The 12,604-nt window shown below is 44.3% G+C and overlaps 1 protein-coding gene across 1 annotated transcript; it reads left to right on the forward strand.

Moving 5' to 3' along the window:
- Window positions 1-426: 426 nt before the first annotated feature.
- Window positions 427-3,598, forward strand: LOC129384763 (uncharacterized). The gene has a single exon (XM_055070361.1). It carries the CDS (start codon window positions 538-540, stop codon window positions 1,300-1,302), a length of 765 nt encoding a protein of 254 aa, XP_054926336.1. The 5' UTR covers window positions 427-537; the 3' UTR covers window positions 1,303-3,598.
- The last annotated feature ends 9,006 nt before the right edge of the window (window positions 3,599-12,604 follow it).

Genomic DNA, 12,604 nt, shown 5'->3' on the forward strand with positions numbered 1-12,604 from the left:
CACTGCTGTTGCCCTCACATTCACTCACCTACTGCCCGAATACTGCTGCTGCGATGTAAAGTGAACCAGGAAGGAAGAAGGCACAGACGGCGAGACAAGAACAACTCACTCTACCGTTCTCTTTCTCAGCTTGGCTATATCAGGCAGGAGAGACAGCATCTTTTCTTTTCTCTGCAAACTCCGGCAAATAAGCACTCACGCACGCTCATAGTTGGCCGGCACGCCGGCAAGGGAAATCCCACTGACCCCGTGAGCTTCTTCGTCTCGAGAGAGTGAGAGTGGAGAAACTCTCACTTTCGAGAAAGGGGGAGCAGTGGTCCACGAGCGCCGCACTCACGGCGGCGGGATTCGGCGCTTCTGCGAGTCAGCGTGTCGATGATCGGCGGAGAGTCAACTCAAAGCCATGTCGGTCACGCGCTGGAAGCCTCCCCACGTAGAAAACAAGGGTGACCAAGGGGGAGAGGGCGTCTGCAGGGAGGGGCGATGGTCCCCCCTTCCTTCGCCCTTCCACCGTAGGAAGGAAGGGGGCCTGCGGTCATGCGAACCACTCCTGTTGAGGGTTCTCGGACACCCTGGTTCCTGTTAGCTGGGCGGCTATATAAGTGTGGCGAGGGTGGTTCCAAGAGACCAGACCAGCAGTGGATACGTCCTCGGTGTGATTCGCCCTGCTCCGGGCGACGCGAGGCAGAAGGCTCCCCCCTCCTTGTGACCGGACTATTCGCGCCCAGACTTCTCCTATCGGCCGGTGGCTTTGGCTCTAGTGCCCGTGTGTGCTGTGCGCGCTCGCCGAAGACCTCGCCCCTTGGAATCGTAGCAAGCGCAAGCAACATGCGGCTATCGACCTCAACGACGATCGGTGCCCTGCTTCTGACTTTCGTGATCCTGCTGGCGCTCCTCGTGGAAGAAGCTAGCGCCGGCCATCACTTGCACCACAAGAAGAAGCTCAAGAAGGTTGCCAAGCTGGCGATCCTGGCGAAGATTCTGGCGCCCAAGTTTCTGCCCGTGCCGCTGCCCATCCCGATACCCATCAAGATCGTTAAGAACCAACATGGCGGCCATGGGTGGCACGGAGGCGGTGGGTGGCATGGCGGTGGTGGTGGTGGATGGCACGGTGGCGGTGGTTGGAAGCCCCAGCTCGACTTACACACTGTGAAGGTCATCGACGCCGGTGCGACCCACCTTGCAGGGGGAGGCCACGGCGGATGGGAGGACGCTAAGGGCTGGGACGCCGGCGGCTGGGAGCCGGCAGGCTGGGATGCGGGTGGTGGTGGTGGCGGCGGCAGCGGTCATGGCTGGTGGTAGTCTCCCGATAGAACATTATGTATCGTTACCTCGACGCACGTGCCTTTTTCTAGGAACTGTAAGACCTCTCACAAGAACATTCTAGGTTACACGCTAACGTCGAAGTTTCACGTGTTTTCCGTTTATTTTCTTGTTTTTTTTTATATGTCATTCGTTGCGAGCATTGCCCGCCTAGATATTCTGCTGATCGACGCGCCGCGCGTGGCAGTTCCGTAGTCCTCTGCATGGTCAGCGACTTCATTCTACGTCACGAGGAACGCGCGCGCTCGCCCCCTCGGCCACGCCACATTTTAACTCAAGTGTGCTGGTGACGAACCAGCTGTGCCTCCTAAAGGCGCGGGAAGCGCAAAGACAGGTAGTCTAAGAGAATTCCGCTTGAGCACTTCGGCTGCTTTCACCTAAGATTTTCCCGTTATAACTGCACGCAACTAAATATGGGTGTGTAAGTGACGAACGTAACCGTCATACCGTGTGCTATGAACTAACATCTCGGTCTCCTTTGTCAAAACTAGTAACCATCAGCTAAGAAAGACTCAAGCGGAATTTTCAGATGTCCTACTGCTGATACGGCTTTCTCAGCTTAGGACGCAGTATTTCTGCAGGTATACGAAAGCAGAGAGAGATGACTGACAATGTTTTCGGCACAAGAGTATTCAGGCAGAATCGGGCCAGAGATTCTGTGTGCACTGCTTAACGGTGTTAGCGAAAGTAGAGAAATGGTTGCATAGACAGATGTACGTGAATTTGGAGAAACACTATAGTCATTTTGCGTTATGGCGTGTTCAGCTCTCTTCACACGTTCCCGTTGATCAAGCGTACTTTTGCAAGTGCATTGCTATTCAATTGCCTTTTCACTCGCCCATTCCTCACCATCAAGTGTCCAGGGGTTCAGACCTGAGAGCCAAGCGACCGCTACGGCCACCCTCATCTTTGGCCTGTTATCCCTAAGACCGTGTGACTGGCTCCGGGGGACTTCAAGACGAACTTCCTAGACAGCAAATGGCAACCGTACCAAGCGCCGTTCTTAGACCTTCCGTGCCTTCATTTTATGCTATCTTGTATGTTTATCTTCTTTCTTTCCTCAGACTCCGTGCACATGTCCTTGTCGTTCTAATTGCTACCTGCGTTCTATTTGAGTAAAGATCTCTGCGGAAGACGTGACCACTCTCCCGAACATAATAAACCTTCCCTGCCTCCTAGTGTGTAATTAAGTCTTCCTTGTATGTATATTAATCCTGTAGGCTACGCTTACATGGAAAACTTGAAACCTTCTGTTTTCTAGGACTCCTTCCTATTCACATTAACAAAATGGACTACCAGTGCCGCCGATGTGCCATTCATCTAACGTTTAGCGTGCTCGGCATTAACAAAAACAACACACTCACCTGTAATAGTCAGCAATGTTACTAACTGTACTCACATATGTTTGTATTGTTCTGCGAAGTTTCCTATCGAAAGCGAGAGACTTCTCCCTTTCTTCGTTACATTCTTTAGCTTGGCCTATCTGTTGTATGTCATCATCAGCTTATCATAGTAGTGCAGTTTTTACTGTCTCTTTCATTGACCTTATAGCACAGACTGTTTTTCAAAACAGTCAGTCTCAGGCTTGAAGAAGCGTGTACAGGTCGCAAGAATGTATCGGAAAAGGAGTGTTGTGCGCATTAAGGGTATGAATGCTCGTTAACTGTCTCGTCCGCGTGCTTTCCTTGGCTGTCCTTGTAGTTTGTGCTCGTTTCAAAATCTTAGAACTCGTTAGTGTTGTCCGTCCTGGTGCCCCGAGCCAAAGAAGGCTGCAGCCTTTTACGCGACAGTGTAAACTAACCGATATGTGTCCTGAAAACGCCTCATGCTTAAGCAACTAACAGAATTAACGACAATGCTTTCTAGCCTTCGGAAATAACAAGTTGTTGTTGCTCTATGTTGTTTGTTAACTAGTGACTGGTGTTATCCCCTGCCTTTGTATTTTTTTCGTTCTGGTCAAGTTACCGTAAAAATGTCTTCGTGTAAAAACTACTTCGTGTGTGAGAAAGAAATAGTCTTTCAAAATAATATGTGATCGTGTGTATCGTCCAAAGTGTAATCGTGTCTGTGCTTGTAAACTCACCATAGTGTTGTTTGTCATTTTTTTTTAAAACTTGTGCAACGACGAATGTCTCGGCGCGTGAATGAGTCATTGCTTATATAGAGTGTATGAAAACGCGTGTGAAGTTTTGTGTTGTCATCAAAATGCGTATGTCTGTTCAAAATGCTTCCCAATCTCGAGTTAACATGTAAATAAACGTTCACAACCCCTGTACTTTGGAGCCTCCCTGGATCATTCGCTTCGCCTACAGTGCTGGCCGAGTATTTTTAGCGATCCAGCTTTGCTGCGCAGCGGAGGCACACTGCACACGGATGCTTAGTACGCACCGGTCAGGAGAAATGGTAACCGCGGCCTGATTGGGAAAAATCGGGCCATGATTTTTTTTTATTTATGTTCTTTCGATGAGAAGAAACGAGGAAGAACTCGGAAACGAAGACCTACCCAAGAACGTTTGCGGCCAAGATAACAGTAATACAACTTTATCTATCTGCCAGCGAACGCGCAAACAGCGACACAACCGGAATCGCTGATCTACGCGAGTGAAAAGGCCTTTCCTGTCTACCGTGCCCGTTGAAACGGCTTTCGCGATAGTAGCCAAAATATACTCCAGGCTCGTAAGAAAACAACCTATCGTCCGACATTACGGAAACTATGTTCACGCTTGCGCGCAGCACAGGAGGGGAAAAAAAAAGCAAAATCAACACGCACACACGCACGGACTTCCGTAACTCCTCAAAGATTCGTTCGGCGCGATTACAAGATGCAGATAAATGGGGCAGCATCATTAAAACGCGTTGCGTTCGCTTTGTGCAGGACGAGCCACGGCACACGATGAAGCAGAGTGCTATAAATGCACAGCGCGTAATGCAGCCCGGATGTAGGCAGAATAGAGCGCCCGCGCGCACGGGCTACGCGATAACTGGCACGTGCGGGCTGCACTGCCTGCCGAAGCGGCGCAAGTAGCGAAGGGAGGAGATGAAGAATGTGCCTCGCGTTCTAACGCGCAGCAGATGCATCGGAAAGCACAAAAAGGAGAAAGCCGTGCCTCCCGAGTCCAGTTCCCCCCCGACGCGCAGGCGCGCCGCGTACCCAAAACAGGACGGCCGAAGGAGCTGGTTACGCAAGTGGGTTTCTTACACAACGCACACGACCAAACAGGGAAGGGGGCGGGGGGAGGGGGGCTAACCGATCTGGAGCTCTGATTGCGAGGGAATCGGTGCCGCCGACGGGAGAAGAGGGAGAGAACGTAGCGCGGCGGCTTCGGAAGCGGCATCGCGGTTGTCGGGCGACTCGAGGAGGAGAGAAGCAGAAAGCGAAAGCGGTTCTTCCTCGGATGATGCGAACTACGCGGGCGAACGTTGTTTGTTTGTTTTTTGTTTTCGGGGCTGGCTGGTCCAGCTCACGTTATGATACGCCGAGGAAGGCGCCCTGCTTGGTTGTTTGCCGTTTACGCGATCGCGGGCGCACGTATATAGGCGCGTGCTCGCACGTGCGCTGCCGTCGCTTCCACCAGCGGCGCCTTCGTACGGAATCAGAAGCGGCGCACGCAGTGCTTCCGCCAAGAAAGTCGTTCGTTCTCGCGGCAGCAGGAACGGCGTTTTGCTTATCGGCCAGACTGGGTCAATTCCGTGCGTTCCGCCCTGTTCGCGGATTCTGTTTTGTTGCACGTGCCGTCTGCATTAGGTCACTTCCTGGGCGACTGGACTTTCATACTCTGCGAAAATCGCGAATAAACAGGAAATGGAAAATCAGAGCCGGGCCATGCGGATGGAAAGCTAAAGTATTCTACCACTTAGCCACCATCAAGAACAAGAAGCCGGTGCGAATATTAGAAAGGGAGGCAGAAAGGTAGGCCTGTCAGATTTGATTAGTTTGATTTCCACACTCAGTTCTTTTTATTGATATGATGTAAGGAGATGTTGACGCACAATTTAAAGAGCCGGCTGCTCCTTACATCTTGAACGGTTGCATCATACAACACAGGGTTCAAGGTTACGTGTCAAGCAACCTTTTCACACAAGCACCAGGATTTCTCACGCAACATTTTCACTGGAAGACCATGACGTGAGAAACGCATGGTACATACAATATACAAGGTAAATGTCTCCACAGTTATATAGAAACAAGTCTCCAAAATACAAGCGATACTGCTGCCTAATCACACAGTCTCTAGTCAGCGGGTGCTACATACATCGCGATAAATGTATTATCACATGTAATCACAACAGAAGACTCAGCATAACATAATTCACAAACACGTGCATATGTACAGCGATATTGAAATGAAAGGAACAATAAAAGCGTTTATAACTTCCAACAATGGCGCTGTCTTCAAGAAAAGTCTTTAGTGGTATTAAAGCGCTCTTCTGCAAGGAGGTTATTGGCCAAGGACCCATAAGTTTCTTTAAACTGAAAGGTCCGCGGTCTAATTTAATTAAGGTTGATGTAAGTCGGCCCCTTGGTGTGTCGTGATGTGGACAATCTAGGAGAAGGTGATACATATCTTCGTCTACAAATCCACGATCACGTTCGGGGGTTTCCGCACGGCCAATTCTGTGCAAGAAATCAATCAATCAATCAATCAATCAATCAATCAATCAATCAATCAATCAATCAATCAATCAATCAATCAATCAATCCAAAACATTATTCCATCCATAAATTTGTTCTTTTGTGGAAGACGAGGGCTCGGAAAAAAGTGTATCTATCCACTTGAGAAGCTTCGAGCCCCCGTTTAACATGGTGTACAGTGAGAGCGTGGAAATACATAAGTGTGTGTACAAGTTGAACAATGATAATTCCCTAAGGCATTCATGACACTAAATTCATCGACGCTTTATACAATTGTTACACTGCAAAAAAATTATTCGGAAATCTGGAATAAAATTGTACATAATGCGTAGCTTTCACACAAAAGAAATGGATCAATCTTTCGCAACAATAAATGCCTTGTTTGCGCGGTTCCCACTTCTTTCTAATTTCATTCCGTATTGATGAAGTTCGTTTAACAGCTTTGGAAGCGTGTGACGAAACATTTGTTTTGTTAGCATAAGGCTTGCAAAGGGTATTTTCCAGATATCATCACTGCGTGAATTATAAGACCTTGTGAGTGGTGTCAACTCTGAAAGTGTACGTAGAAGTCCGTCTGAATCGTATTTATATTTTCTGGCTCGATTTAAAGGGCACAAGTCATTCACAGTTACAAGATTGTATTTTATAAATAGAGGTTTTGTGTGCGCAATTTTTTCAATGCATGCAATGTGACGAAGTGCTTTTTTTGTAATATAAGCAACTGGTTCAGGTTCGTTAATGTGATTGTGCCTCATACTAGACAGCAATAATTTAAATGTGAAAAAATAGTGCGTTATAAATATGAAGTTTGACAGCTGTTGGTAAGTGGAACTTGAATTTCGCCAGAATGCCTACTGCGATCTGCGTAGCAACGTGGTTAACATGGATGTCCCAAAACATAGGCTTTTGGAAAACCACGAATTTTTTACTTTACTGCGTCAACAATTTCTATACGTGAATTCCCTAAGATTAGATTCTAAATGGGTGCTGCTGGGGACTGTCGAGGTGTGAATATAATAGCTTTTGTTTTATCTATGTTAATTTCAAGCGAATTTGTTATGCTCCACTTGTGTAAATCGCGGAGAGCTTCAATAATATTAGTTTGACGAGTTTCATAATGATGACTGCGAAAAAAAATGTTGTCTCATCTGCATAAGTTATATACTCTGCGCCGTGGATACCTTGTGTAATGTCATTTATATGGAAATTAAATAGAAGCGGTCCAACTATGCTCCCTTGGGGGACAGCTGAGGTAACCGCTTTTTACGGAGATAAATTTCCCTGAATGCAAACACATTGCATTCTATGTTGCTGGTAGGATGTTATAAGAGCGAGCGGTGGGCCTCTAATTCCATCTATTTCAAGTTTTTTAGCTAGTACGTGTTAAATGGTACCGGGGTAGTTGGAGAGACCGGGGTAGTTGGAGAAGTATGGGAGAGGCCTTTGCCCTGCAGTGGGCGTAATCAGGCTGATGATGATGATGATGATGATGTTAAATGGTTTAGACGGCCGAACACCTTCGGCAAGTCTATATGTATACCAGCTATCAGGCGTGTTTCATTGAAGGCTTTTAGAATGATTTCTTTTTGCATGACAAGGGCAAGTTCTGTAGACCTGCCTTTTCTGAATCCGAATTAGGTGGGGCTAATCAAATTGTATTTGTTGGCAAAGCCAATTATTATAGCGTACATATATTTTTCTAAACCTTTGGAGACCACGGGTAGTACGGATATAGGCCTGTAATTTGATAAGTTATTTTTTTTCTCCGCCCTTGAATATCGCAATAACTTTTGCTATTTGCATTTCCTTTTGGAAAAACACCTGTCGAGAGAGCTATATTTTAAATATGCGTGAGCTTTGCCAGTATGATGTCAAGAACGTACTTTACTGACCTGATTTGAATGTTGTAGATATCACACGTTAAGCTAATTTTAAGAGATATGTACACGTAATTTATTTCACTCTCAGTTGTGGGATTCATATATATGCTCGTAGAATTTCTCGAGATCCCATTTACTGCCTCCGGAGAATGAGAGCTAGTGAGTAGATTTATGAAATAGTGATTAAATTCTTCCGCTAATTCAGCTCCTTGTTTAAGTTGTTTGCTCAGCGTTATTTCACCAACCTCTGCATTTTTTAGTACCCGATTTAGTAGCTCAATAATTTTCCTCCACATTAATCCAATTTCTGTTTTCTCTCGATATCGAAGTAACTGCAGTTACGGAATCGTACGGAATACGCACGGAATACAAAGCGAAACTATCTCTACATGTAGAGGTAGCTTCGCTTTGTATTCGGTAATAAGGCATTAGCTTTGTTTCTGTGTGTCTGAAATATGTCCCAGTCATCGGTGTCACGCGTTTGGAAGAAACTGGTAAAAAGCTTATCTTTCTTTTTAATCATTTTAAGACATTCCTTATTTATCCAAAGCTTGCGCGCTTTCTTAATTTTTTGTATACGATATATGGAAATGACTTCCATACGCATCAAGAAATAGGCACAAGAATTTGTCATATGCATCGTCAGAGGTGTGAGACATCTATACGGCATCCCATTCTATTTTCGCAAATATCCTGAATTTTCTTGGTTTTTAGAAGTGTCGTATACGGTCTCGATTAAATGTTTTTGCCAACAAAGAATAGGTAAGTGGTCACTAATGCTTGATGCCAATACACCACCAATAACTTTGTGCTTTGGTAGGTTTCTTATAAATAGGTCAATTGATGTATTCGTTGTCTTTGTCACTCGTGTAAAATCTCTAACCACATTAGTCGAACAGTATGAAGATAGCATTGTGTGGAACTTCTGTTGAGAATTTGGGTAAATCAGTATGTCGATGTTAAAATCACCCCCCAGTATTAGTACCAGGTCCTTTTCACTTGCATAGTTCAATAAACTTTTTAAATGCACAATGAATGTATCCACAATTCCATCTGGAGGGCGGTACATTACAGCTACAATATATTTCTGTGATACAATAGCAACGCACTCTGCATCATGTGTTATAAATGAAAATTCAGGAAGTAGGTCACAAGTAATGCACTTCTTGATATTCAGTAACACTCCACCACCACATTTATCTTGGCGGATTAGACGAGAAGTCTGATAATTATCAATCTCTATGGCATCGCACTCCGATTTAAACCACGCTTCAGTCAGCGTAATTATGTCGAATTTAAAGCGAAATTTGTCCAAGAAGAGGTTTAGCAAGTCCTGTTTATGGTAGGCAGATCTGATCTTTCGGTGGAAGCCGTCGTTAGTCCAATATAGTTTTCGGAAGCTGCAACACTGCTGACGTCTTCGGGTTGCAATGCCATGATGGATAGGAGTGATGTTCAAAGGCGTGACGCCCTTCGCTCAAACTATTTTTGCAATGTCACTTTTAGTGCTTACGCGAAGTACTGCGGACTATTCATCCTTTCGATCAAAAATCTTACCATCCCTTGTCCATACGAATTTCCGTTCGCATGCCTTTTTCTTACTGCATGATTGCCATTCCCAGCAATTTCTTCAGAGTAGGGCAGAGATGCTCATTAAGAAATACTGGCTTATTACTTGAGCGACGGATGTCATTTGTCGAGAGCCTAGTTTTCCTTACTTTGAGCAGAAAGGCGTCACGCTTTGAGCGGCTCTTAAGAGGAAGCTTTAGCTCGGGTGCTCCTCTCTCAATACATGTAAAAAGGGAATTCGTTTTTCTCGGCAACCACTGCACCAAATTTGACGAGGTTTGTTGCATTTAAAAGAAAATCTTAAACTCTAGTGACTGTTGGTTTCGAATTTTTTTATATAGGTCCTAATTTTTAAATGAAAAATTGGCAAAAATTGAAAATTTTCAAAAACGAAACTACAAAGTTTACAACTCTGTAACTCAGCAACGAAAAATGATAATACAATTCTGTAAATTGCATCTAATAGTACATCTAAAGCGGAGAAAATTGTTAGGTTACACGTGGATCTCAAAGAAATTAGTAATATGGAAATACAGCTTTTGCAGAACATTCGTATACAACGTAACAAATTCACATAAGCTGTAAAATGACATATCGAATTGGTCCGCTTTCAATGGTCTAATGGATGCTGTTTGCAAAACCGCAATATCTGTTCTTGAGGCAGAGCTATGAATTCGTAAACTTCGTGCTTCTATTTCTTTTGAACTTTCAAATATTTGAAAATTATTTTAACAAAATTAAGAACTTATATCGAAATTCCGCTTCGAACAGTCACTGGAATATAACTTTCTCTCTCACATGTAATAAATTTAATTGTAATCGGTCCACGGGTTATCTCAGAAAAACGTTTTTCCGTTTTACATGTATTTGAATAGGCCGCGTTGGAGTTAGGCCCGATCTAAAGCTTCCTCTTAAATTGCACTATTATGTTTGAACAAGACGAATCATTCCTGGTTTTCACTCTGTGGCAAACATCAATGTCGCTCAGGGTTACTGGCTCATTCAGAGCTGTGCCAACTTGATTCAGTATTTCATGCAGACTTTCATTCCTATCCTCTTCTATCCCCTTGATTTCCACATTGCGGTTCCTAGAGTATTGCTCGCTATTTGTGATTCTTGATTCATGATCTGTAAGCTTTCTCACAGTCTTATCACATTCTTCTTTCAGTGTTAGGTTCTCTTTTTGAGAGCTTCATTCTCTTTCTGCAGTATGTTTTGTGTATGCAGTGCCTATGCAGTGCCTAATCTATAGTTCTGTCTAATGACAATGAAAATTTGAAATGAATAAACGGATCAATATAAGTTCGAGCTCTTAGAATTCTGGTCAAACCAAGTGTTTCTACACATTTTGAAAGACGTTGTCCTTATAATGCAGCGTAATTCATTCTTTGATATTGGGAGCGGAACCGCATCACCTTTGAGGTGTGCTTGTCATGCTGCTTCATCGGCTGCTGTGTTGCCAGGAACGTTACAATGCCCTGGTATCCGCTGGAATGCTATAGCATGTTTCACTTCGCTTGCCTTTGTGAGGTTTTTAAGTGTTTCGTATATTATACTATCACTGAATGTTTTCCCTTTTGTGCTGTATAGTGATGTTAAAGCCGCCTGTGAGTCGCTGAAAATTACCCATTTTTGCACATCTTTTACTGACAACATAAATTTTATCGCACATAGGATTGTGAACAGTTCAGCCATTGTGTAAGAAGTCGCACGTGATAACTTAAGTGATTCTTGGTTTTTGAGGTGCGCTATAATTAATGGGGTGGAATAAAAAAACGCTCGTGTGCCGTGCATTGGAGGCACGTCAAAGAAGAACTCCCAGTGGTCAAAATTAATCCCGAGCCTCCCACCACGGAATACGTCATAATGTGATCGTGGTCTTGGTTCATAGAACACCTGGATTTACTTTAGTTAAAGAATATCTCCGCTACTCCATTTCCCCATGTTACACAGGAAGAAATTAGGAAGTAAATATTATTACTTATTATCACTCAGTTATTACGTTATCACCCAGCTGTACGTATTTCAATTAATTATAAATTTGTATATATGCATTCTTAAGAACGCCTTCTTAACGCCCTTGAGCAATGTGCAAGCTTCTTAACGCCGTGCTGGCAATGTCTAGTTGCGATAACCCTTCTCTTGCGAAGGTTCTTTCCGATTTAGATGCTTGTCAGAAACATATGTCGCAAGACATATCTGAAATAAAAAAATGCTTTGAATAGACGTTTCGATGCCTTGCAATTGCGTGTGGCTGCTCTCGAAACTTCATGTTCCAAGGCACTGTCTGATGAAAACTCTGATCAGCTTCGTTCTTAGGCGGTTTGCCTAAAGCGCAATGTGGCCGAACTAACTGCCAAATATGACGATCTTGAAAACCATTTACGAAAAAATAACAATCATTCTTGACATACCACATGATACTAAAGAGAATTGTGACACACTGCACTCCAAGGTTGCGAACGGCTTCAATAGGCTTTCCCTTGACTGTCCGCGTATTGAACGCTTCCGTATGTTAGGCAGAATGCGCCCTGGGAGTTCTCGCCCTATCATTTTAAGATTGCTTGATTTCAGCGATAAGCAAGTAATGTTGAAAAACGCTTATAAGCTAAAAAATTCCGGCATCAAACTTTCCGAAGATTCTTCGTCCAGAGTGCACGCAGTACGTAAAAAGCTGTGAGACGCTTCGGTTGAGCAGCGCAATAACGGCTCGGTTATTAAAATGACGTTCGATCATTTATTTATAGATAACGTTTCTTACAATTGGGACGGTGCCTCAAATGGTTTAGTAATAGCTCCTTGTTTGGTTCTAGCGCAAGATTTCCAAATGTATCATGATCACTAGGTTGACAATCTCATCACTCTGCCACAGATCTCGCGCTTTTGAATGTTATTGCCAGAAGCATAACTCAAAAATTTCCGCAGTTTCTTTCGTTAGTTTCTTCATGTTCTCCTCATGTGATATGTATCACAGAAACGAGGCTTCATGAAGATATTCACGACTCAGAATTCACGCCTCCTGGGTATATTGCTGTCCGGTATGACCATCAGAATAAGAAAGGCGGTGGTGTTGCTTTGCTTCTACGCTCAGATTTTAACAGTAAGCTTCTACCAGGTCCTTCCAATGTAGAATCGGTTTGGTGCAAGTTACTAGTGCATAAGCAGAACTTAACAACTTGTGGTCTTTATCACCACCCTG

The sequence above is a fragment of the Dermacentor andersoni genome, chromosome 5, assembly GCF_023375885.2.
Source record: "Dermacentor andersoni chromosome 5, qqDerAnde1_hic_scaffold, whole genome shotgun sequence".
In the NCBI taxonomy this organism is placed as follows: Eukaryota; Metazoa; Arthropoda; class Arachnida; order Ixodida; family Ixodidae; genus Dermacentor; species Dermacentor andersoni.